Source organism: Halichoerus grypus, chromosome 4 (assembly GCF_964656455.1).
Source record: "Halichoerus grypus chromosome 4, mHalGry1.hap1.1, whole genome shotgun sequence".
Classification (NCBI taxonomy): domain Eukaryota; kingdom Metazoa; phylum Chordata; class Mammalia; order Carnivora; family Phocidae; genus Halichoerus; species Halichoerus grypus.
In genome coordinates this window covers 166,567,384-166,590,653 of record NC_135715.1, presented here as the reverse complement: position 1 = coordinate 166,590,653, position 23,270 = coordinate 166,567,384, and the positions used below count along the sequence as shown (strand labels likewise).

General features: G+C 38.2%; 1 protein-coding gene and 1 pseudogene across 11 annotated transcripts in view; one reads left to right on the top strand and one right to left on the bottom strand.

The window, feature by feature from the left end:
• Positions 1 to 23,270, bottom strand: part of PIKFYVE (phosphoinositide kinase, FYVE-type zinc finger containing) — a 77,047-nt gene that overhangs the window by 49,701 nt on the left and 4,076 nt on the right. For 9 of the 11 annotated variants that reach the window (XR_013447355.1, XM_078071251.1, XM_036070890.2 and 6 more), the window contains exons 2-10: positions 21,592 to 21,772; positions 19,258 to 19,410; positions 18,959 to 18,994; positions 15,919 to 16,037; positions 14,983 to 15,154; positions 10,225 to 10,432; positions 8,133 to 8,222; positions 2,905 to 3,043; positions 1,221 to 1,378 (exon numbers count right to left, since the gene is read on the bottom strand). Coding sequence is in view for 10 of the 11 variants with exons in the window: in XM_078071251.1 (XP_077927377.1) it covers positions 1,221 to 1,378; positions 2,905 to 3,043; positions 8,133 to 8,222; positions 10,225 to 10,432; positions 14,983 to 15,154; positions 15,919 to 16,037; positions 18,959 to 18,994; positions 19,258 to 19,410; positions 21,592 to 21,763 (1,247 nt within the window). In the remaining variant the exon portion in view is untranslated. Of the gene's footprint in view, positions 1 to 1,220; positions 1,379 to 2,904; positions 3,044 to 8,132; positions 8,223 to 10,224; positions 10,433 to 14,982; positions 15,155 to 15,918; positions 16,038 to 18,958; positions 18,995 to 19,257; positions 19,411 to 21,591; positions 21,773 to 23,270 lie in introns of those variants that run through there. The other 2 variants (XM_078071252.1, XM_078071256.1) reach the window with 2 other exon arrangements.
• LOC118522063 (U4 spliceosomal RNA) lies at positions 20,342 to 20,471 on the top strand (annotated as a pseudogene).

Here is a 23,270-nt window from a genome sequence, read left to right as displayed (position 1 = left end):
GGTAAGGCAGTCCTACCAAAACCTAATTTTACTTACAACAAACATGTATCAAGTGCTCAGTGCATGCATACCCCTGTCCTCACTAGAGTAAAACAAAATGGTGAGACTAACATGGTTCCTGCCCTCAAGGAGCTTACAGTCTTGATAAAAAGACAATACCAAATATTACAGATATATACACATGTACAGATGAAATAGATAATATATATACAATAATATATAGACACTTAAGGTTCGCCCTGGTGGCTCAGTCGGTTAAGCATCTGCCTTCAGCTCAGGTCATGATCCCAGGGTCCTGGGATCAAGCCCCGCATTGGGCTCCCTGCTCAGTGGAGAGTCTACCTCTCCCTTTCTCTCTCCCTCTGCCTCTCCCCCTGCTCGCACTATTTCTCAAATAAATAAAACTTTAAAAAATAATAATAATAATATATAGACACTTTATAAATATACATATACACATGAAATAGACACTTAACACACTGCACTTATTTGGCATTTCACAATTTATAAAGCACTTTAGCCCATATTATTTCATTTCATCGTCACGGCTTCTTCACAGCACCATATATTCTCCTCACATTGGAACTGAGAGGTCCAAGGTTCGAGGAGATTAAGTAACTTGAGTAAAAGCACAAAACTAAAAAGAAATATAGCCAAAACTGGACCCCAGGGTTTCACTGTTAAAGCTTTTACTCTCTTCCTACATACTTGTTTCTTCCCAGGAAAGGAGTAGCTAATCTAATCAACTAGAATAGCTTAGGGACATGCTGCCTTGAAAGGCAATAGGACCTGTCTCTTTCTCACAAATGATTTCTGAGGTGAGCAAGACACTTCAGGTGTGACTTATGAACTCAATTCCATAGGACAGGTTGCAATGCCCAGATTAGGGAACAGTAGCAGGAGAATCCACTGGGATCTTAATACCTAGCAACATTCCCAAATCCTGCTTAATCAGAGAGCTTTGTGTTGGGGAATTACTGCACACTCCTGCTTTTAATAAATAAGGTAAACTGTGACCCCATTTGCTCCTTGCATCTATTCATCACTGGTTAAAACACAGAAGGGAGGAGGGGTGAGTCATTAGCACCCTAAGCACCGAATGCAGGAATCAAACAGCACCCTATTCACAAAATTTGCTGCCCTTATATCTACAATGTTATGGCCTTACTAAAAATAAAGGAATAAATAATATCGAAAAGTCTTTCTTAAGATCACATTACCTTGTAGCAATGTGTCCATTTCGGATTAACCAGTTGACTAATTCTTTTCCCACAATGCAGTTAGGATGCGTTCTCAGCCAGTAACGGTGATCCTGAAACTCCATTCCACTACTGTGATGGCAGATTTTCTTCCACAGGTCCTTTAACTGAACACTGTCCTGAAATCACATTATGAGCAAATAATTACTCCTGAGAAGGATGCTATTATATACCTTTGCAGATTCTTTCCTGTTGTTTTTTTAGATGCATAAAAGGAAATTCAATTCAGATTTCTTTATCAGAGCCAACTCACATCATTTGACACGTGCATGGGGAGCACTTGAACTCAGCTCATCTAATTGCAAATATAACTTTTTCTCTTAAAAACCAACTATCCCAGGATGCCTTGGTGGCTCAGTTGGTTATGCAGCTGCTTTCAGCTCAGGTCATGATCTCAGGGTCCTGGGATCAAGCCCCATGTCGGACTCCCTGCTCAGCGGGGAGCCTGCTTCTCCCTCTCCCTCTGCCATTCCTCCCCACCGCCCAGCTTGTGCTCTCTCTCTCCCTCTCTCTCAAATAAATAAAATCTTTAAGGAAAAAAAAAACCCAACTATCCCAAATAATTTTTTTCAGTCAATGGCACACATGATCAATCTCCTAGTTATCTAAGTACAAAACTGCAAAATCTCCTCTTTGGAGCCAGGGCAAGGGAGAGGGGAGAATAGTCAATCACACCAATCTGTTTCTCATAGCCTTCACTCCAGCAGCTTCCCACCACCTTTCTCACCTGTACCCAAATGCCAGGTGAATCTTCCTAAAGGAAGGACTTCCGTGAATGACTCCCTGCTCAAAAAAACTTCCAACATTGCTCAGCACCTACGGGTTCAAATCTAAACTTGTAAAGGCTGAACTCACCATGTTCCACCAGGTAACCCCAAGTAACTTCCATGTTCATTGCCCACACACTCCAGCTTAATCTCTTTGCCCACACACTCAGCTTACTCTCCCTCCCAACCTCTCCTAAGTCCTACTTTGGTGCATGGAAAATGTCATGTTTATTTTCATCTCTATACCTTGTCACATCTTTAAGTAAGATTTGTTTTCCTCAATGCCTACCCAAATCCATTCCGTTCTTCAAGGTCCAGGCCAAGCTTTCAGTTTAAAGCCCTCACCACTAATGACCTATTTCTTATTCAAAAGTATTACTTTTTTACTATTAAGGACCTGCCCATCAGCCTCATTTCTACCTTTTGAATTTTAAGCTTGAGGACAGAAACCAGTTTCCATTTGAGTCACTCTCAATATAAATAACACAGTATTTTACACATAGATAAATTCAATAAACAACTGATTAGCATCTCATATAAACGTATAATATAAAGGTATGCGAAGCATTCCATCTGTATGAGAAACATGTTTCAAAGTTTAAAAACAATCTGGGACCTAACTAAAAGTTCAGCTCTCTTACTATGTAAAGCGCCTGAATTCTTATCTTACCAGATGAAAGGGATCAAGAAAATATTAATTCAATATAAGAGCGCCGAATGCTTCACCACTTTCTTAGGTGATCCTAATAAAAACTTAAGCTAATTATTTCCTCTATTAATTTATATGCTAACTGGCTATTTGTAGGTTTCTTAAAAAGAAAAATCAGTGAGATACATAATATTTATGCTCAAAAATAGCAAAGATACTGGATCAGTACCAGAAGAATTTTGCGTTCATCCTCAGTGGTCTCTGTCCTAACATAGGTTCGGTTAGCCTGGGGACTGACAGATGTCTCATATGAAGATACCATGGGAGAACCAGATCGATCCAGTGACAGGTTAGTAATGCTAGCTGATCTGGAAATAAAAACAAAAAGTGAAAACACAGTTGTAAATTCTTCATCAATAAATAAAATTACAGTGAAAATTCATTTTTAAATAAATGCTTACTGGGGTGCCTGGGTGGCTCAGTTGGTTAAGTGACTGCCTTCAGCTCAGGTCATGATCCTGGAGTCCCGGGATCGAGTCCTGCATCAGGTTCCCTGCTCAGCAGGGAGTCTGCTTCTCCCTCTGACCCTCCCCCCTCTCACGCTCTCTCTCATTGCTCTCTCTCAAATAAATAAAATCTTTAAAATAAATAAATAAATGCTTACTTGCCAACATTAAGGGTACTTTTAAATGTAGTTATGATGGTTATGTATGATATCATCATTGGGAGAAGCTGAGAGAAGAGTATCCAGAAATTCTCTATAATAAATTGTCCAGGGCGCCTGGGTGGCTCAGTTGTTAAGCGTCTGCCTTCGGCTCAGGTCATGATCCCAGGGTCCTGGGATCGAGTCCCACATCGGGCTCCCTACTCGGCAGGAAGCCTGCTTCTCGCTCTCCCACTCCCCCTGCTTGTGTTCCTGCTCTTGCTATCTCTCTCTCTGTCAAATAAATAAATAAAATCTTTAAAAAAAAAAAAAAATTGTGCAACTTCTGTGTTAGTCTAAAACTATTTCAGAATAAGTGTAAAGCAAAGTCACTATGGAAAGATTATAGGAAAGCAATGGCAAGTATACTATATTTATCATTAATATTTCAAAGGAAAAGGATATAAACTCTTATTAAAATGCTGAAAACTAATTTTTTTTTTAACTGACCAATATGAAGAATCACAGACTAAATACAGAAATAATCTTGCAGGGGCCCCTGGGTGGTTCAGTTGGTTAAGCCTCTGCCTTCCGCTCAGGTCATGATACCAGGGTCCTGGGATAGAGCCCCGCGTCAGGCTCTCTGCTCAGCAGGGAGCCTGCTTCTTCCTCTCCCTCTGCCACTCCCCCTGCTTGTGCGCTCTCTCTCTCTCTCTCAAATAAACAAATAAAATCTGAAAGAAAGAAAGAAAGAAAGAAAGAAAGAAAGAAAGAAAGAAAGAAAGAAAGAAAGAAAAAAAGAAAGAAAGAGAAAGAAAGAAAGAAAGAAAAAGAATCTGGCAGATCAGGAACAGGAAACTATGGCCCACAGACCAAATAGTTTTTGCATAACCAATGAATTAAGAATGTCTTTAGATGAACACCTGTCATGTTCTGGTAAGAGAAAACATTAACTCTGAATCCCAACTAAGCAAATGTTATTCCCCCAAAATAATTCCTTTCTTCTTATTAGAACTGCATTGTTGTCCTCAATTATACTTTGAATTTGATCAATAAAAAAATGAGTGAAGATTTGTTTCCTCTCTTGTTATATTATTACTTATATAATATCCTTAATTTTGCCTCTTGGCAAAGTTACTAGATAAATGACTTGTAAGTGGAAGGTCAACAGCATCAACCAAGCTTTTATTTATTAAAAAATTGTAGCTAGAAATTTTAGTTAGCTTCTACTTAGAAAAAAATGAAACCAAATTTTAGCTTCTATATAAAGGATAAAAAGGCAGAAACATCTACAATGAGTTAGACACTAAACTCATTCTCATAGCATACTATGGAGTAGGTACTACTAAATCCATTCTACAGATAAAGGAATCACGAATCAGAGATTAAGTAATTTGTCTAAAGTAACTCAACTAACAACAAGGCTGCCTTTCAAAACCAGGTATCAATTGAAAAACTATGCTCTCCCTAGTATAAAGATAAAGATACTTTTAAAGTAATTTTGGGGCATCTAGGTGGCTCAGTCAGTTGAGCGTCCAACTCTTGGTTTTGGCTCAGGTCATGATCTCATGGGTCATGAGATCAGGCCCGAGACAGGCTCCATGCTCAGTGGGGAGTCTACTTGAGGATTCTCTCCCTCTGCCCTTTCCCCAACTCGTGCATACACGTGCACATGTGTGCTCTCTCTCCCTCCCCCCAAAAAATAATCTTTAAAAAAATAATTTAAGAAATTATTCACAGGTTTGTAACAGGTTTAGCAAAAAGTCATTCTTAATAGCTTATGAGAAACCCCTGATATCAAATAAATAAGCAAGATTTTTCAAACAATCATTTATTTCTTGGCATAGTCTTTTAGTGAAAAGTCACCACTATATGTCTTATTCCATTAATTAAAATCTCTTTCCAACGAATGTATTTATTATCCCTGTGTTTTGCTTCTCTAACATTCTAACTATCCCTGCACATATCCTGATATGGCCGTAACAAGAACAAAAGAAAATTAGTCAAATTTGTCGTCAAATACTCTAATAAGTAGCCTAGCATTAAGAATGCTGGTTGAAGTTTTATTTAGAGATAGTACTCACTGACTAAATTATACCTTTCCCAAAGACTTACATCAACAATAGCATTAATTCAAAACACATGGAACTACAATGTAAATTAGCACAGCTATTTCTCCATTTGTACACTGCCAACAGAAATACTGTAATTCATCCCACCTTTTAAAAAACTGTCTTAACTCCACATCCCCTTGCGGCATCCGCCCTTCACTATAGCACAACTCCCATCTCCAATTCTTCTTCTTCCATTTAGGGAATCCAAAATGGTGCAGCCACTTTGGAAGACAGTTTGGCAATTTTTTATGAAACTAATCATATTCTTTACCTACGAACCAACAATCATACTCCTTGGTATTTATCCAAATAAACTCAAGACATGACCACATGAAAACCTGCACACAAATGTTTACAGCAGCCTTATTCGTATTGTCAAAACCTGGAAATAACCAAGATATCCTTCAGTAGGTAAGTGGGTAAACTGGTATATCCAGATAATGGAACATAATTTAATGCTGAAAAGAAATGAGTTATCAAGCCATGAAAAGACATGGAGGAACCTTGAATGAATATCACTAAGTGGAAGAAACCAATCTGAAAAGGCTACATTCTGAATGAGTCCAACTATACGAAAAGGGAAAACTATAGAGACAGTAAAAAGATCAGTGGTTGCCATGGGTTGGAGGGAAGGAGAAATGAATAAAGAGAGCACAGAGAATTTTCTTTTTGAAGATTTTATTTGAGAGAGAGAGAGAGCACAAGCAGGGAAAATGGAGAGGGAGCGGAGCAAGCTGACTCCACACTGAGCACAGAGACCCCACCCTGAGATCATGACCTGAGCCAAAATCAAGAGTCAGATGCTTAACCGACTGAGCCAGGCAGGCACCCCAGAGCACAGAGAATTTTTAAGGCAGTGAAACTATAGTATATTGCAACACTGGATATCATATCATTATACATCTGTCCCAACCACAGAATGTACATCACCAAGAATGAACCCTAATATAAATTATGGACTTTGGGTTATAATATATCAACGCAGGGTGATAATATATTACTGTTGTTCATCAACTGTAACAAATATACCACTCTGGTGCAGGATACTGATCGTGGGGGTGGTTATGAAGGTAGGGCGTAGGGGGTATACAGGAATTTTCTGTCCTTCCCACTCAATTTTGCTGTGAGCCTAAAACTGCTCTAAAAACGAAGTTTTCTGGGGCACCTGGGTGGCTCAGTGGTTAAGTGACTGCCTTCAGCTCAGGTCATGATCCTGCAGTCCTGGGATCGAGTCCTGCGTCGGGCTCCCTGCTCGGCGGGGAGTCTGCTTCTCCCTCTAACCCTCTCTCCTCTCATGCTCTCTCTCACTCTCTCTCTCACAAATAAATAAATAAAATCTTTAAAAAAAAAAAATGAAGTTTTTTAATTAAAAGTAAAAGATCCTGATGTCTGCAACTTATTCTCAAATGATTCAGAAAAAAAGTCTATCATATAAATAGTAACAAAGCAAATGGGAAAATGTAAATTAGTGAACCTTAATAAAGAATATATTAAAATTTATTATTCTTGCAACTTTTTGCAAATTTGAAATTTTTTCAAAATAATTTTATAAGTTTTTTTAAAAACTCGAACTCTCTAGTAGCTTCCCATTTCACCCAGAATAAATGACAAAGTCCTACAATTAACTGTAAGAACCTTCTACTCCAGGTACACAGGACCTCTAACAGCTATGTTCCTTCTAGGAATTTGCTATTTCCTGTTTTCTTGGTACACTCTTCTACAAAATGTCCACATGGCTCATTCCCTCACATCCTCAGGTCTTTGCTCAAATGTCACCTTCCCAGTGAGGTCTTCCCTGACTACACTATTTAAAATGCCTATCTCTACCCCTATGTCTTATTGCTTTTTTGCGCATTAAATTTTTGTCTGTTTGGTTCGTTGCTGTATTACACATTCCTGGTTTCTAAGTACTTGTAGAAAGAATAAATTGAAAGTATGTTAAACCAAGGTCATTCAGATGTCTAGTTCTTCAGGTTAAGAACTACTTATTCACCACTTAAACTTGTAAAAAGGAAAGCATTTTCAGTGAAGAGGTATGGACATCAGTAAGATCTAGTAAGCTGAAAAAGGAGGAAGTGTGCAGGTGTAGAATGATTAAGGCAACTATTTCAAGGAATTTGGCTACGAAGAAAAGAAATAATTGAGAATATAGATAAAGAGAGATGAACCATAAAGAAGAAATTTTTGTTTGTTTTTAATAGATTATCTGAGTTTGTTTAAATGCTAATGGTAAGGAGTCAGCAATGAGAGATAGAAGGTACAAACATCAATAGGATGATTAATAAAAAAATGAGAAGGGATGGGATCCAGAATACAAATGGAGAATTAGCTTGGATAAGAGATAGAAAAAAAGAAAAAGATGAGCTCTAAGTGTAAATCAAATTGGTAAGTGGTGGTAAGAGTTGAAGTGCCTATTTCTTGGCTGCTCTCTTCGCTCTATAATAGAAAATAAGGCCATCTGCTAAGCTAGAAGAAAGCCAGTGGAGATCTGAAGCCAGTGGAGAATACTGGAAAAGAGACACTGAAGAGAATGCGAGCCAGAGCTGACTAGCAAAAGGATAAACAATAGTTTAATTCAGGTTTAGAGCTAAGAAAGTATAATAATTAATCCCACCCCATTTTTATCTGTTTGCTCTTCTCATTACCATGAAAGAAAGAAAAATCAAATACAGAATATGGAGTTTTCATTTGGCAGTTTACCTATTTCGAGCAGGAGATTTCCCAGCATCCTCTTGAACAGATACAAGTCTTGTTGAAAGAGGAGTATTTGAGGAGTCTGGATGAATCAAACTACAAAGAAAGCAGAAAAATACTGAGGTGATTTGGGACAGTAACAAGCAAATCCAATTTCAATGAAATGCTTTAACATTTAAAAGCTGATTGTCTTCCCCTGCAATAATGAGACTATATGTCAGTTTTGTTTTCTTCTTTTAATTAAGGTAGAAACTATGGTTTTTATATTAACTACATCAACTGCCAAAAGACTGGTAGTTTATTAAGTATACGGTATGCCCTTAAAATAGTAACACTGGTTGGATGGGTACTTACAGAACTCCTTCATCCATCATATACTCAAAATTGAAGTGATTTGGAGGGAAATCCTGAGTTCAAGTATTTTATTCTCAGTCCCCACAGCCCACTGGAATAGCACCGCAGAGTCAGATCTAGGTCCAAGTGCAGGCTCTCCCTCTTACTAGCTGTATGACCTTGGGTCCATTAGTTAATCTCTCTAAACCTCAGCTTCTACATCTGTCAAAAGGAGAAAGTAGTGCCTATCCCAGAGATACAATAACTAAAAGGTAATAAACATGAAACAATTAGCACAGAAATAAAATTATTCTATCCTTGACATCTAACCTACATCTCTTAGGAAGCTTTCAAATCTAGTTTATTAGAGGACACTTGCCAATTCTGGACTCACACAATAGGGCCAGGTGCAACTAAAAGGCATTGCTAGCTAAAGTAAGAAAGAACTGAGAATCCCTATACTTTTTTATTGGTCTATTAAATGTAGAATCAATTTTTAAAATTTATAAAATACATGTAATGAATGAAGAATCATGATGCCACAAATACCAGTGCACCACTAGCACGGACTCCGAAATGCCTGTATCCCCTACCCAATCCCATTCCCAATCCCATTTCCCTCTGGGCCCTCGATGAAACTACTCTTGTCAATTTTATACTTATCATTCTCTTCCTTTTCTTTACGTTTACCACATCTGTATACCTAGAGAGTGTGCTTGTTTTGTGTATTTTTGAACTTCATAAATAATCATTGTATACACATGTGACTTTCTTTTCTGCTCCACATTACGTCCCTGGGAGTCATATATGTAGAATGTGGCTATAATTCATTCTTAACTTCTATTTAAATTCATTGGTTACCTATTAAGTCCTCACACCTTTAAGGGGTGATTGATAAAATAACTTATCAGAAAAAGGTTAATTAAAACTCTAAGCTCTTTGATATGGCCAGAGGCCAGATGTAGTACTGTACATAAGAATATAACTTAGCTAAAAAAAAAAAAATCAGAAACCAATGAATCTAGAATTCTAATTCAAACAATTCCATGTAACTTCCAAGAGTTAGTAATATCCTTCACCAGCAGGCAGCTGGAAATAGCATATTTAGATCTATGGAAAACATGAAGTGTTCCTTAGGGAGGAAATAAATCTAATTTCATTTACAAATATTATGAATACAAAGTTTATGGGCATTTTCCTTCTCTAAGAAGGCTACATTAGAAATTATTCATCTCAATAACTTCTGTTTCCTTTTCAACAAATATTATCAAGATCATATATATGCCATACACCGTTCTTGGTGCCAGTGGGTAGAATAGTGAACAAAAACAACATAAAGTCTCTCCTCTTGTAGAGCTTACATTCTAATTAGTCAATATAAACACTATCCATAAATATTCCATGATCCTGGGCGCCTGGGTGGCTCAGTTGGTTAAGTGACTGCCTTCAGCTCAGGTCATGATCCCAGAGTCCTGGGATTGAGTCCCACATCGGGCTCCCGGCTCAGCGGGGAGCCTGCTTCTCCCTCTGACCCTCTCCCCTCTCATGCTGTTTCTCTCTCACTCGCTCTCTAATAAATAAATAAATAAATATTAAAAAAAAAAAAAAAATATTCCATGATCCTTCTGGTAGCAAGCCAAAGAAAAAGGAGGGGAATATGTTGGAAATAATTCAAAGAAGATAAAAATTAACTGAAGGCACTCATGGGTCACAAGACTATCTGTATTCCTCAAATATAAATAAAATTGTACTCTAGTGATAATACCTTTGCCAGGCAAAATCATCCTCTAGAAATATGTTGCGGCTGGCTTTTCTACTTCCGACAGGTGTTCGAGGTTCACTTGGATCAAGTACAGACACAGAGGAAGCAGAATCTGAAAGAGCATTCAAGTCTTCCCCAATGGAATGACTGTCTGTGGAATGAGCATAACTTAAGGCTATTTTTCTACAGTATGTACAAGCTCGGAGGTCCCCTAGGAGGGAAAACAAAACAAGAAAATTAACTTAAAAAATAACGATAATCGGTTACTTAACAAAACACATTAAATCCTTGGGTTAATAGTTTTTCAAGTAACAGGAAAATGTCTTCAAGTAAAGACTACCAAAAAAGATGTTTTCACAATGCAAAATAATTTTATTAGCTCATTTATATATTTTAAAAACCATCACTATGATAAGTTCATCCAGGCATTCAAATAATGTCAAATTTTTATTAATGAGTTAAGAAAACAGCACCCAATGATACTAGAAAAAACTCTTTAAGAGTATTTTTCAAAAAAAATACATTTTTCAAGGTTCTAAAAATGAAATAAAGGTCAGTAGGTTCAAGAAAAAAATTGTTTCGAATACAGTAAATAAACCAATATAAAAGGGAAACAACATATTTCCCCTGGGCAAGAAGGAGGAAACTGTTATGTAAGTCTCCATTGTGAAGCCCTGCGAGTGGTCTCCATTGTGAAGCCCTAGGAGTGGCCTCCACAAGGGGGCACCATCTCAAAAACAAACAAATAGAAAATGGGCTTACAGACCGTATGAAATATGTGGGGGAACTATTACAGAAAATCCTATAGTTAAAGTTGAGTTGGCAATGAAATATTCTTCGGAGGACAAACAAGGTTATTTAATACTTTCATACACTGCCATTTTTTTTTAGGACGCAGCCCTGCCCAAATAGAAGTTTTCATTTCTATCCTGTTTTTCTGTAACAATTATTCGTGTGATTCTGTAAGTTTAGTGTACTAAAAAAAAAAAAAAGGGGGGGGTCAGATAATTAAACATGTATTTTACATTTACATTATTTTACAAATACATGTTATTTAACAATTCCACCTTAATTTTTTTTTACAATTAACATTAGAAAACTGACGTGACATGGAACAAAAGAGTTCTTAAAGGCAACTGTACTGTTTTTACCATAATTACAACCAAGTATAATTATAATAAATGGTTTCAGAGTTTTTTTTCATTTTAAGACTACAACTATGTGGTCCTCAGTTTTGTTAAATTGTGCATAGATTTTAAGCAAAATTAAGTATCACTTGTTTCATTACTCCTTTCTGATGCCACGATTCAACAGATGAAACATACTAAAACTAAAGAAAAATATATCCACTTCAATCAGGACCAAAAAAAGTGAATCCAGTCTGGGATAAATGAGAGTGTCAGGACAAACCACCACCAGGTGACCGAAGTAGAACGACAGTAAGGAGTGAAATCACATCCTGCAGAAAGGTCTTTAAGTTGCCACAACAAAGGCTTGGTTTGTTTCTTACTATAAGGAAATCTCCCTTTACCAGTCAGCTATTAGAATGAAAATGATCAGAACACAGCCAAGCCTGAACTGAAAAGGTTTCATTTCATGAAGAACCTTCATCAGCAAGTGCCTGATGAACACATGCCTATATTATGTGATGGTATACAAAGACTGAGGAGACACAGCTCTGCCACCAAAGAACTTGGTCCACTGAGGTGAAAGACACACATATAATTAAAAAGTTGCATGACAGATGCAGAGATATTACTGCTACTACCACAATAACTGCTTAATATTCATTCATCCCTCTCCATGCGCCATACATTATTCTAGGTACTTTACATCTATTCAAGGCTACGATATACAACTGTGTCCAGCATGTATTATCCCATTTGCAATGGTTAATTTTACGTGTCAACTTGGAGAGACTGGTTGATTGGTCAAACAGTAGTGTCCTTGTTCGTGTGAAGGGTTTTTGATTACCGTATGATTAATATATACAATCTGTTGACTTTGAGTAGATTACCCTCCATAAAGTGGGTGGGCCTCATATCTTAGAATATTTTTGTCAAATTAGCAGGTATAACGAAACTGGTTGCTCCTAGTTGTACTAGACAAAGTGGGGGGGAGGGGAGGAAGGATGACCTCAGGAATTCAAATCCCCAGCTGTGCAAATTACCTGGAAGTTTCTATGTCTTCCCTGAGAGAAATCATTATCTCCTGTAGCCACAGAGCTGAAAATCAAACTAAGAGTTTCATCCTGCAAGTGGCTGAATTACAATACACACTGAATCATTAATCTTACAGTACGACTGCTGTGAAAATGAGGGCACTGACTAGGAAGGAATGGAATCCTGAAAAGTAGAATGGAGATATATGGGAAGATCCTGATGAAGCTGGGGACACTAAGCCCCCAAATTCTGCTGAATCTTCTTTACCTTTCTTAGCCTTTGCACCCTGTCAGAGGAGATTAACCCTGACTTGCCTGAGAAATCCAAAATGGCCTGAGTTTGCTACCTTGCAAGACACTGCTTATTCTCCTCAGGACCCACTCCCACTACCCTCTTTTCTTCTAGAGCTATAACAAGACTCAAGTCCCAGCAAGCCCTGAAAGGTAATGTGATGGTGCACTAACGTGATTTTTCCAACGTATATAGACAGAAACCCAGGGAATAGGTATGCACATGGATATCAAAGATATAGGAGATATAGTGGAGATATATCAAAGATACAGTGGAAAGAACATAAAGTAGGACCCAGCTGAATTTACTGATATGAGCCCACTAGCACAGATTCTGGATTGAATATCGTAGCTTGAGGGGTAAAAAGGGCTCTAACGGTCTCATCAGTTGACTGGTTGGCTGAAACATGGACCAATAGTGGCCTACACTTAAAGAGGTTGAAAGGCCAGAACTGCCCTGGTATACTATGAAGGAAGGGATCCAAAGAATTAGGGAGAGTAGATGTTAAGAAAGGATTTATCATGGAAGACCTGCTCACTCACCCCAGGAGGATCTGGAGCATATACCTTTCATGACCATGAGAAATAAATTTGTGAGGGAAACCCCAGGATCCTTGTAGAGCTTTGTGGTTGCTCTTCTCTGTAGGTCAGAAATTACAGTGGGAACTGCTGCCACTGAATTGGGAAACCTAAATGCAATGGAGACCATTAGATCCTACGGTGGCAGGGGCAGAACAGTGGCACTTAATCGCCAATGACAAGGTGGGCACGGATACTATAATAGACAGTAGAGTCAAAGAAGCAATCAGAATAGTCTGACTTGTAGCGACCATGGCATTGATCATGGTGCTCAGAGAAGTGAAGTCGATGGGCAGTCTACTAAATTCTTACTCAATTTGTATAAGACAAACTCCAGAACAAGTGGACAGTAGTCTAACTTAAATCAAAAACAGTCATGGCCCCCCAATTAATTCTCAGAATTGAGCCATTTACAGACCCAGAATTCCTGAATGAAGCAGGGAGGCTGGGTCCCCTTGAGGAAAACCCTCATTACACTGCCAAAAACTTACACTGTTAATCTTTCTACCACCCTTCCAAGGTGGTAGGGACCTATAGCCTTTTACCGGGGGTGACTGTGCATTGAGGAACAGACAACAGTCAAACCTTTGGGGGATTACTGGACTTGGCTCTAATTCCAGGAGACCCAAAATTTTATTGTAGTCTACCAGTCAGAGTAGGGGCTTATGGAGGTCAGGTGATCAACAGCGTTTTAGCTCAAATCCATCTTATAGTGGGTTCAGTGGTTATTCTGTGGTTATTCCTCAGTTCTAAAATATATTAATTGGAATAAACATACTCAGCAAATGGCAGAATCCCTACATTAGTTCCCTGACCTGTGGAATGAGAGCTATTATGGTAGTTCTGGCCTCCAGAACTGTGAGAAAGTAAATTTCTGTTGTTCTAAGCTGCTCAGTTTGTAGTATTTTGTTATGGCAGCCCTGGGAAACCAACACAACCATATTAACAAGAAAGGATTTTATCCTAAGGGTAATGGGAGCTCTGAAAGGGTTTTAGGCAGGTAATAACCCAGCATGATCAAATTAGCATTTAACAAAGAATAATGACGAGTGTGGAAAAGGAACTAGAGGTAGGGAAAAACTAAAGGTAAAAAATTCTTTTAAAGGCTGCAGCCATAATCCTGATGAAAGATAACTGAGCTCTGAACTCTGCAGCAGTTTAGTGGGGGGGGGAGAGTGAGTGAGGCTAAGAGGAAGATTTGCATAGTAACAAAAATAGTTTAAGAGATGCAAAGAGTGTTCTCCTTTTGGTTACTTCTGCCCACCTTCCACTCCCAAATCACTGTACAAATCCACACACCATTGTTTAGTATTTTCTGCTTCAACAAATTACAATTTCCATATTATGAAAGAATATGAATGAGATGCAATTTGCTAAAGCAAGGTGTCATATAACTCAAGGACGATCTGTATTTTGTAAAATGAAAACTCTCCTAGTAATATATATCAGTAATCTATCCTAACCACCTTGTCTAATAAATATTAATGCTCCTGTGGTTTTTTGCTAGCATCTATGACACACTATCTTTTACTCTAGTTATTTCTGAACCTCTCCATCTACTTTATTATTCAACTGTAAAGTCCCTTTAAAGCAAAGCTGTATCTCCCTCACTTTTGTGTCCCCCATGTCTCACACATGAAACCCAAAATAAAAACTGGCTTAACATCGGTCCTGTATTATAACTATTTTATAGTTATGACCTTTAAAAACTGTCAATAAAGTGCATTTACCTGTATAGCCCATAAATTTTCCAGGGATTTCTTGATTACAGCAACGACTGCAAAAAATCTGCCCACACAGTCGGCAATGGTGTCTGCGCCTGAAGGTCGTAAATTTCTCACTACAGTCATAGCATTCTTTACATTGGCTATCGGGCATCCAGTATTGCTTCAGGTCGCTATCCTATAACAATAACAGTATGTGAAATTGAAAATATGAAAAGATGCAATGACAAATGCAATGCTAATCAATATCCTACAAGGTTTCTTTTGCAGAAATTGACAAACTATTTCAAGAATTCATATGGGAATGGAAAAGACCAAAATGACCTTAAGCCTTAAACAGCCTTAAACAAGACTTAAGGTGAAGGACTTACATTACCAGCTACCAAGACTTATTCTAAAACTATAGTAATTTTAGACAGAAAATTCATTCAAGGATAGAAAAAAATGGAGCTATAGAACAGAAAAGAGAGCCCGGCACACCCTCACACATGTATATGGACTTATAACAAGATTTATAATGCAATCAGTGAAGCATGGTCTTTCCAAAAAAAAAAAAAAAAAAAAAGGCAACAAAACAAAATCAAAAAAATGGTACTTGGTCCAATTAGACCTCCATGAGAAAAAAATAAAGCTTGACCCCAAAACTTTACATGAATTATAAAGTTTCTTGAAGAAACCATGAAAGACTCTTTACTGACCCTGGGCTATATAAATACTTCCTAAACAGAAAAGCTCTAACTTAAAACAAAAAGCACTAACCATAAAGGGGAAGAAAACTGAAAAATTAAAATTAAGAATTTGTACATAAAATGTGTTCATAGCTGGAGGAAGTACTAGCTGAACATTCTTTCGAGTCGAGTAGCATGATGCCATTTTTAGTGAGTATGCCATGAGCCCCATATAAGTATTTAGTAAAAATCTTCTAAAGCCTCGAGAGAGTACCTGGCTTTTCCCCTCCATGATTTCCTTGAGGCGTTTTAATACTGTGCTGAGGCTTCGAAGCTGAACAGCTGTACGAGGGTCATGACCTCCAAAGGTAGGTTCTGCTTTCCTTCTTGTGTCTGAGTCAGATTTACCAAAAAAAAAAAGCAACCTTGTTATTAGTCTCTAATATCTATGCAAAATAAGGTATAAATGTGATGCACAGTGCCCTTATGTTCTCCCAGCCAGTGATATGGATTGAGAGTTAAACTAGTTTTTATAAAGGTAAGAGGCTGTTGGAAGTATTTATTACCATGTAAACCATTGCTTCACAAGCAAGTAAGGAAGGACTACCTAAGAAAAGCACTGTCTAAGACCACTGACGATTTGAGGCCTCAGATGGACACGCTGCTTATTAGGCCCCAAATTCATTAATGATTTATTGGGCTCTTTGGTTCCAAGCCGTAATAAATACCTGCTAGAAATTTAGCAGAAGAAAAAGCAATCCCTGTGAGTTAACCTAGCTTCGTTTCTACAAACAGTAAGCAACAGTTCAGTTCATTAGAGACCAAGTACTTAAGGCCTCATGAAGCAGATGATCAGAAAGGAGTTTAATAAAACACGTTCCCAAAGACTGACAGAGTTTGGAACACCCAGGGTGGTAATTTACCCAGAAAATTCCCTTCACCAAGATCTAAACAGATTAAAAATGCCAAAGAATGGCTAGAACTCCAATCCTACCCTCTCCTGCCACCTCCTTGACCCTGCAGCTCCGAACTGGAAGGGATCACTTACACTTTAAATAGCAATACTAAAGTCAGTCCTATCAATAGTAAAACAGACCCAAATTCAGCTTCATGGCCAAAATGGGTATGCCCACCAAAGCTGTCATATTATGTCCTTATTTTAGAGCAAGATCCCAAGTGAAGTTTCCACCTATTCCTGGCTCTGGCAGTTAAAAAACCTAAGGATGAAGTGGAAGTGGCTTGACAAAAAGGATGAACATCTCTATTAGCTTGAACTCATTAACCTAATAACCTATGGCCGATTAAGATGGAAAATACCCCACCTTAAGTCTCTCTCAAGCTTACTTATCTGCTAGATTTGTTTTAGGCGTTCTTTGTTTTGGTTGGGTGGGACAGAAAGGATTACCGAGAAATGAGAGGTTGCTCTCTAAATCTAAATTGACAAAAAACGTCCCAAGACAACAGAATAACACAAATGATTATCATAACTCAAATGATTATCAAAAGTGCACCCATGCTAGAAAACTTTAAAAACTTTATCTTTGTATAAATAGTCATATGCTAATTTCAGCAGACAGCTCAGAGGAGTTGTTACTAGAATACAACGTGCAAGTATCAGAATGACCAAATTTTTCTTGAGTATCACAATATAAAGCAAGTGTTCATAATTCACAAGTTGAAAAAAGAGGCAGATGAAACTGTTAGATCGCAGATCGCAATGCTGTGCTCCCATGCTGGGACAACAAATAATAGTGAAGCCCCCTGCATTTAGCTACTCAGAAATATAAGAGAGTACGAATAGCATCATTCACTAGAAAAGGATGAGCAAGGCTGTTCCTGGAACCAAAGGAATCACAGGATGACGGTGGAAAAGACCTGAGAGATCTGGTCTAGCACCCTGCCCTAAATAACCTAAGATGCTTCTCTTGTAAAATGGATATTACATAATTAAGTGATTTTCCTAAAGTCACAGGGCTAGTAAATTGTGGAATTACAGCCTTTCAGTAGAAAAAGGAACTTGATTAGTCAAACAGTCTCAGGCTTCTGAAGCTTAAATGCCCCTAGCAGCTAAGGCAGAAAGAATCAAAGAATCAAACGGACTTGATAAAAGACAGTAAGGAGTGGTGGGGATTGCAGCAAACTAGACATTACAAGCTCCACCTAGTGATTTTCTTTTTTTAAGATTTTATTTATTTATTTGAGAGAGAGGGGAGCAGGGGGGAGGGGCAGAGTGAGAGGGAGAAGCAGACTCCCAGCTGAGCAGGGAGCCCGACGCCAGCGACACCAGGCGGCTTGATCCCAGGACCCTGGGATGATGACCTGAGCCGAAGGCAGACGCTTAAGCGACTGAGCCACCCAGGTGCCCCCACCTAGTGATATTTAAATTCAAGATTATCAAAACACCAAGGCAAGGTGTGACAGGCTATCAGTTTGTAATCCCTAAGAGACTCTAGTCCAACTCCTCAATTTGACAAATAAAGAAATTCTATGCTTAATTCAGCCTAGGATGTAGTCAGATCCCTCACCAAAAACAATAGTGTTTCCACAGGTCAGGTTCAAAAGGGAAGGAGTTCACTGAGCTTAAAGGTTAAGGTGGGGATGGTCTCTTCCTTCCAACCATTTGGGGTTGAAGAAGAGCTCCTCTCTCCCTCTCCCCCTTCCCACCTTCTGATTCTTCCTTCCAAATGGCTGATGTAACCCAGGCTGAGGCTCGTTGCCCTAGGAAACCTGCAGAGGTGATGCAGCCTTGCTCCAGTCCTCAGGCGGTTCCGCACCGAGTCTCAGCTAGCTATAAGATATCCTCCCACCAAACATCATTACCTGTGCCTGCCTACTTTTCACTCGAGGATTTCATGGGGAAGACTGGCCAGACAAGACAGGATGTGGTGTTCAGGGACACTTGACTTCCAGTGTTGCCCCCTCCTTCTCTATTATGCCACCTCTCACTGCCCTTCTTCTATCATCTTGAGCTGGGCAAACCACTGTGCTCAGTTTAATACTCTAACAGAAATAAAACATAAAACAACTCACTTTGTCTTGTCTTTCAATTCAGGCACTGATCCCCAGCCTACCTATTCTCATCAGAAGAGCATGAAAATGAAGATGACTATAGTCGACCAGGACAGAGAACAAACAGGCAAGAGCTCAGCTTATCCAGCCACAACGACAGTCTGCACCCCAACAAGGACAGAAGGCCAAGAGCAAGTGGCAGCCGGCTACCGGAGCGGAGAGAGTTCTGCAGCCAGAGGCATGCACACATTACACTAGCCATCCCAAGAACAGACGCGGAATTCATTCACAAAGCTGAAACTAACCTGCGTTCTCCTGGGGATGTTGCAAACTGTTCTCTTCTGAAACCCAAGCAAGTAATTAATCAAAAAACAGTCAAGAGATCTGTGCTTGGCCTAAGTTACAATTTAATAAAATGCTTAAGAATTTTTTTTTTAGGTATCAACAAATTCTTTCACTACCGAGGTAACAGTGTCATTAATTCTGAGGAGCACCTGACTATTCCAAACAGCAGAAAAGTTAAGTCAATAAACAACCTGGGAAACATAATGACTGGAAAAATCTAACACTCGAGAGAGAAATGAAATGAGAAACACTGTCTCACCTAATACTGCTGAAGATCGTCGCTGGAGTTCCTCGTTAAGCTGTTTTTTGTAAGGTGTAGGTGACCTCACAGACTGTGTTCTTGAAGGGAGCTGAGGGCTGGCCCAACTTCCACCGAGAGACTGCTGCTCCCCCTGGCCCCCTTCTGCGCGCTCTGTAGCAAAGGAAAGCTTGGCATTATTTGAAAAAATAAGACTCAAGAGTTCAGCAAAGAGAAGGAATAGGAGTTCAGAAAATAATGTATTTATGTATTACTTGCATAATTAAAAATTAGGTTTAAAAAAAAAAGAAATTCAAAGGAAGTGGCAAAATTATAGGCCCATATATCCTTGTCATATGTGATCCTCAGTTTTATATTTCATTAGAAATATCTTGGGCATATTAAAGGAAACAGAATGCAAGCTTTACATGCCTGCAGAGATTTTTTCTGATCGGTTTTGTTTATGGGGTAGATCCCATGTCCTATTAAACCAGTGCAATAGGGGGGGGCGCCTGGGTGGCTCAGTCGTTAAGCGTCCGCCTTCGGCTCAGGTCATGATCCCAGGGTCCTGGGATCGAGTCCTGCATCGGACTCCCTGCTCGGCGGGAAGCCTGCTCCTCCCTCTCCCACTCCCCCTGCTTGTGTTCCCTCTCTTGCTGTCTCCCTCTATCAAATAAATAAATAAAATCTTTAAAAAAAAAACAAAAAAAAACAGTGCAATAGTAAATAGTAGGTGCTCAATAAACATTTGCTGAATAAAAAGATTATTGTCTTGTGATGACTAAATATAATGTGGTATCCTGGATGAGATCCTAGAACAGAAAAAGAACTTTAGGTAGAAACTGAACAAGTATGAATAAAACACATACTTTAGTTTATAACAATGCATCAGTGATGGTTCATGAATACAGTATAGTAAGTATACTACACTAACGTAAGATAACAGAGAAAGCTGGGTGTGGGAGTATACGAGAACTCTATACTATCTTCCCAATTTTTCTATAAATTTCTATAAATCTAAAAGTAAACAAATTTTTTAAAGTCATTATCTTAAAAATGGACTGAGAGGAGGAGATTTTATACAGCTTTAAATGTGACTACTACTAGCTTTGCGCAGTGGCAGTATCGTAGCCAATGAGGTTTATCCGAGGCGCGATTATTGCTAATTGAAAATGTGACTACTACTAAAAGTCAGTTAATACCATTAAAATTTCTCCTGAATTCATTTAACAATTAGCCCTCAAATTCCTTACAACAAGAGTGATTACTTTCTAATGCATGTCAAATAATACAGCCAAATAAAAAGCAAAGATACAGGCCATATTTTTAAAAAAATTTTTCCAGGTAAAAAATACATTACTTGAAAAGAGCTCATTTAAAATGTACCTTTTCACTTCCAGTTATGGAATGAACAAGTCATGGGGAAGAAAGGCACAACATAGGGAACATAGTCAATGGTATGTAATAGCATTCCATGGTGACAGATGGGAGCTACACTTGTGGGGAGCAGAGCATAATGTATAGACTTGTCCAATCACTATGCTGTACACCAGAAACTAAAGTAACACTGCATGTCAGCTACACTTCAATGAAAAAAATAAAAAATAAGGAAGATCCCAAATAAAGGAGATTCTATAAAATAACTGGCGTGTTCTCTACAAAAATGTCAATCTCACAAAAGACAAAGAATGGGAGACTAAAGATAGATGAAAATTAAATGCAAAATCTGACCCTGGACTGGATCCTGAAAGAGAAGTTTTCTTTTGGGGACAATTCATTTGTTTGGAATACAGACTGTTCATTAAATAAAAGTACTGCATTGATACTAAATTTCCTGAAATAAATAAGTAAAAAGCATCTTTTCCCTTGATATCATTACATTTACACCTTAATCTAATGGGTTTAAGTCAACAGGCATGCTGACAGTTTCAATTTTGGAAAAATAAGAACCTTTCCTCCCATATGCTGATTCTTCTAGTTTTATGGGTCTAATTACAATCTTTTGGCTATTAACCCCTAAAAGAACAAAGTCCATTCTGTGAACTTAAGAAAGTTGAAACATATTAAGAAAGGAAAAAAAAAAATGCTAACTCAAAAAGGGACCTCTTTTTTTTTTTTTTTTTTGGACCTCTTTTTAACATTTAGTTTTCAATTCAGATCTTTAGTTACCAATAATTAATAAGATTACAGGGACTATTCTAGCTTTCTCTTCATAATAAATGCCAGTGACCTATGATTAAAGCTATCTCCTTGCTGATATTTCACATCCTTGCAAAGACACAGCATGAAAGCTGAACAAGAGAATTTCGGAGAATCAAAATTGCAGGTTCTCTGATCCTTAAGAATAAGGCTTACCTTTGTTAAATCGAAAGAGATTGACGAAAGAACTATACGCTGATTTAAAAGGAGGTTCGTCCTGATCAGGAGTCAAAGGTTTAAAGTGTGTGAGATGAGAAGGACTAGTAGGAGATCGAGGCAAATCATTAGCAGAGTCCAATGTCGGGGAAGTCTTATCATCTGTGGCCATTTCATGAGTCTAAAAAACAAAAGATATGAGTTCCTAAGGAAGCCCAAAAGTTGATTCCAAACAGCATCCCTAAACATCTGGAAATCTGACTCTGAAAACTCAGACCCCCGAAAACCAAAGAGTAAATAAATCTAGTTTAGCATATATTGCAAATTAAGGCTTAGAAACACTGCAGTCTAGATCATAAGGGTCTCAATCACGTCAAACTATGAGTACATAGCCAATCTAATTTTCAACATTGCTATTCAATCTACAAAAAAATATCAAAATCATTAGCAATTTTGAGGTAAGGTGTAAGTGTGAGCAGGAAAAAAGCGTTTTGACATAATTTATCTTTTTCCTTTTAAGATTTTTTTTTTTGACAGACACTCAATAGTTTTTTAATGTTACTGGGGAAAACTGGTTTTACACAAGCATATTAATTCCTCAAAATTTTTTGAACTTAATTCAATTTTTTCTTTTAAAAAAATGCAAAGCAGGGGTGCCTGGGTGGCTCAGTCAGTCAAGCTAAGCGTCTGACTCTTGATTTTGGCTCAGGTCATGACCTCAGGGTCATGAGATGGAGCCGGAGCCCAGCATATGGGCTCTGAGCTCAGGGTGAGTCGGCTTGAGATTCTCTCTCCCTCTGCCCCTCCACCAGCTCATATGCAGGCACGCTCTCTCTCACTCTCTAAAATAAATAAGTCTTTTTAAAAAATAAAAAATGTAAAACATAAATATTTCCCAGAAAAGAAGATGGAAGAGTGATCCCTTAATGACACTTCTGTATAACCTCAAAAATTACCTCAAGCTGTGCCTTATCACCTCAAGAAATATACAAATCAACAAGCTGTTCCTATCATCTCTTCTTCTAGGCACAGGAACCTGGCTTTTCTCCTTTTAAAAGTAAACTCATATAGACATTAAAATGAAGATCTTAAAGGACCTTTTTCTAAATAACTAAAAATCATAATTCAACCGAAGTAGTAAAGGTAACCACATCACCAGATGGAGGATACGGAAAAACACCGGTGTCCATTTCCTGTCATAATACTTCAAATACGTGAGAACCATAAACTATGCATAACCCTAGTCATTAAAGTGCTATAGTTTGTCAACTAATTTATGTTTTACTAAGAGGACATCATACTCTTTCAAATGCTTTTCACTTTCAAAATCATATCTACCATCTCGTTTTATTTTTGCAAAAATCCTGGAAGGAGCACAGAGCTGGACTTACTACATTTCACCTTTGAGGCAACCAATGTACACTGAACCTAACACCCTTCTTGAGGGTTACACAGCTAGTAAGTGGTAGAACTGTAATTAGACCCCAAAATTTCATCCTAGAATTCCTCTTTTGATCAAAATTATTTTTGTAGCTCTTCACAGACTTCCAATTTTAGCCTATCTGAATTCTAACTACTCAAGACATTGCCTGATTAATAATTAATTAATTAATTAATTAAAGCAGAAATGAAACCATGGACTTGAACATGATTTGGCAATAAATGTTTGTTGGTATGGA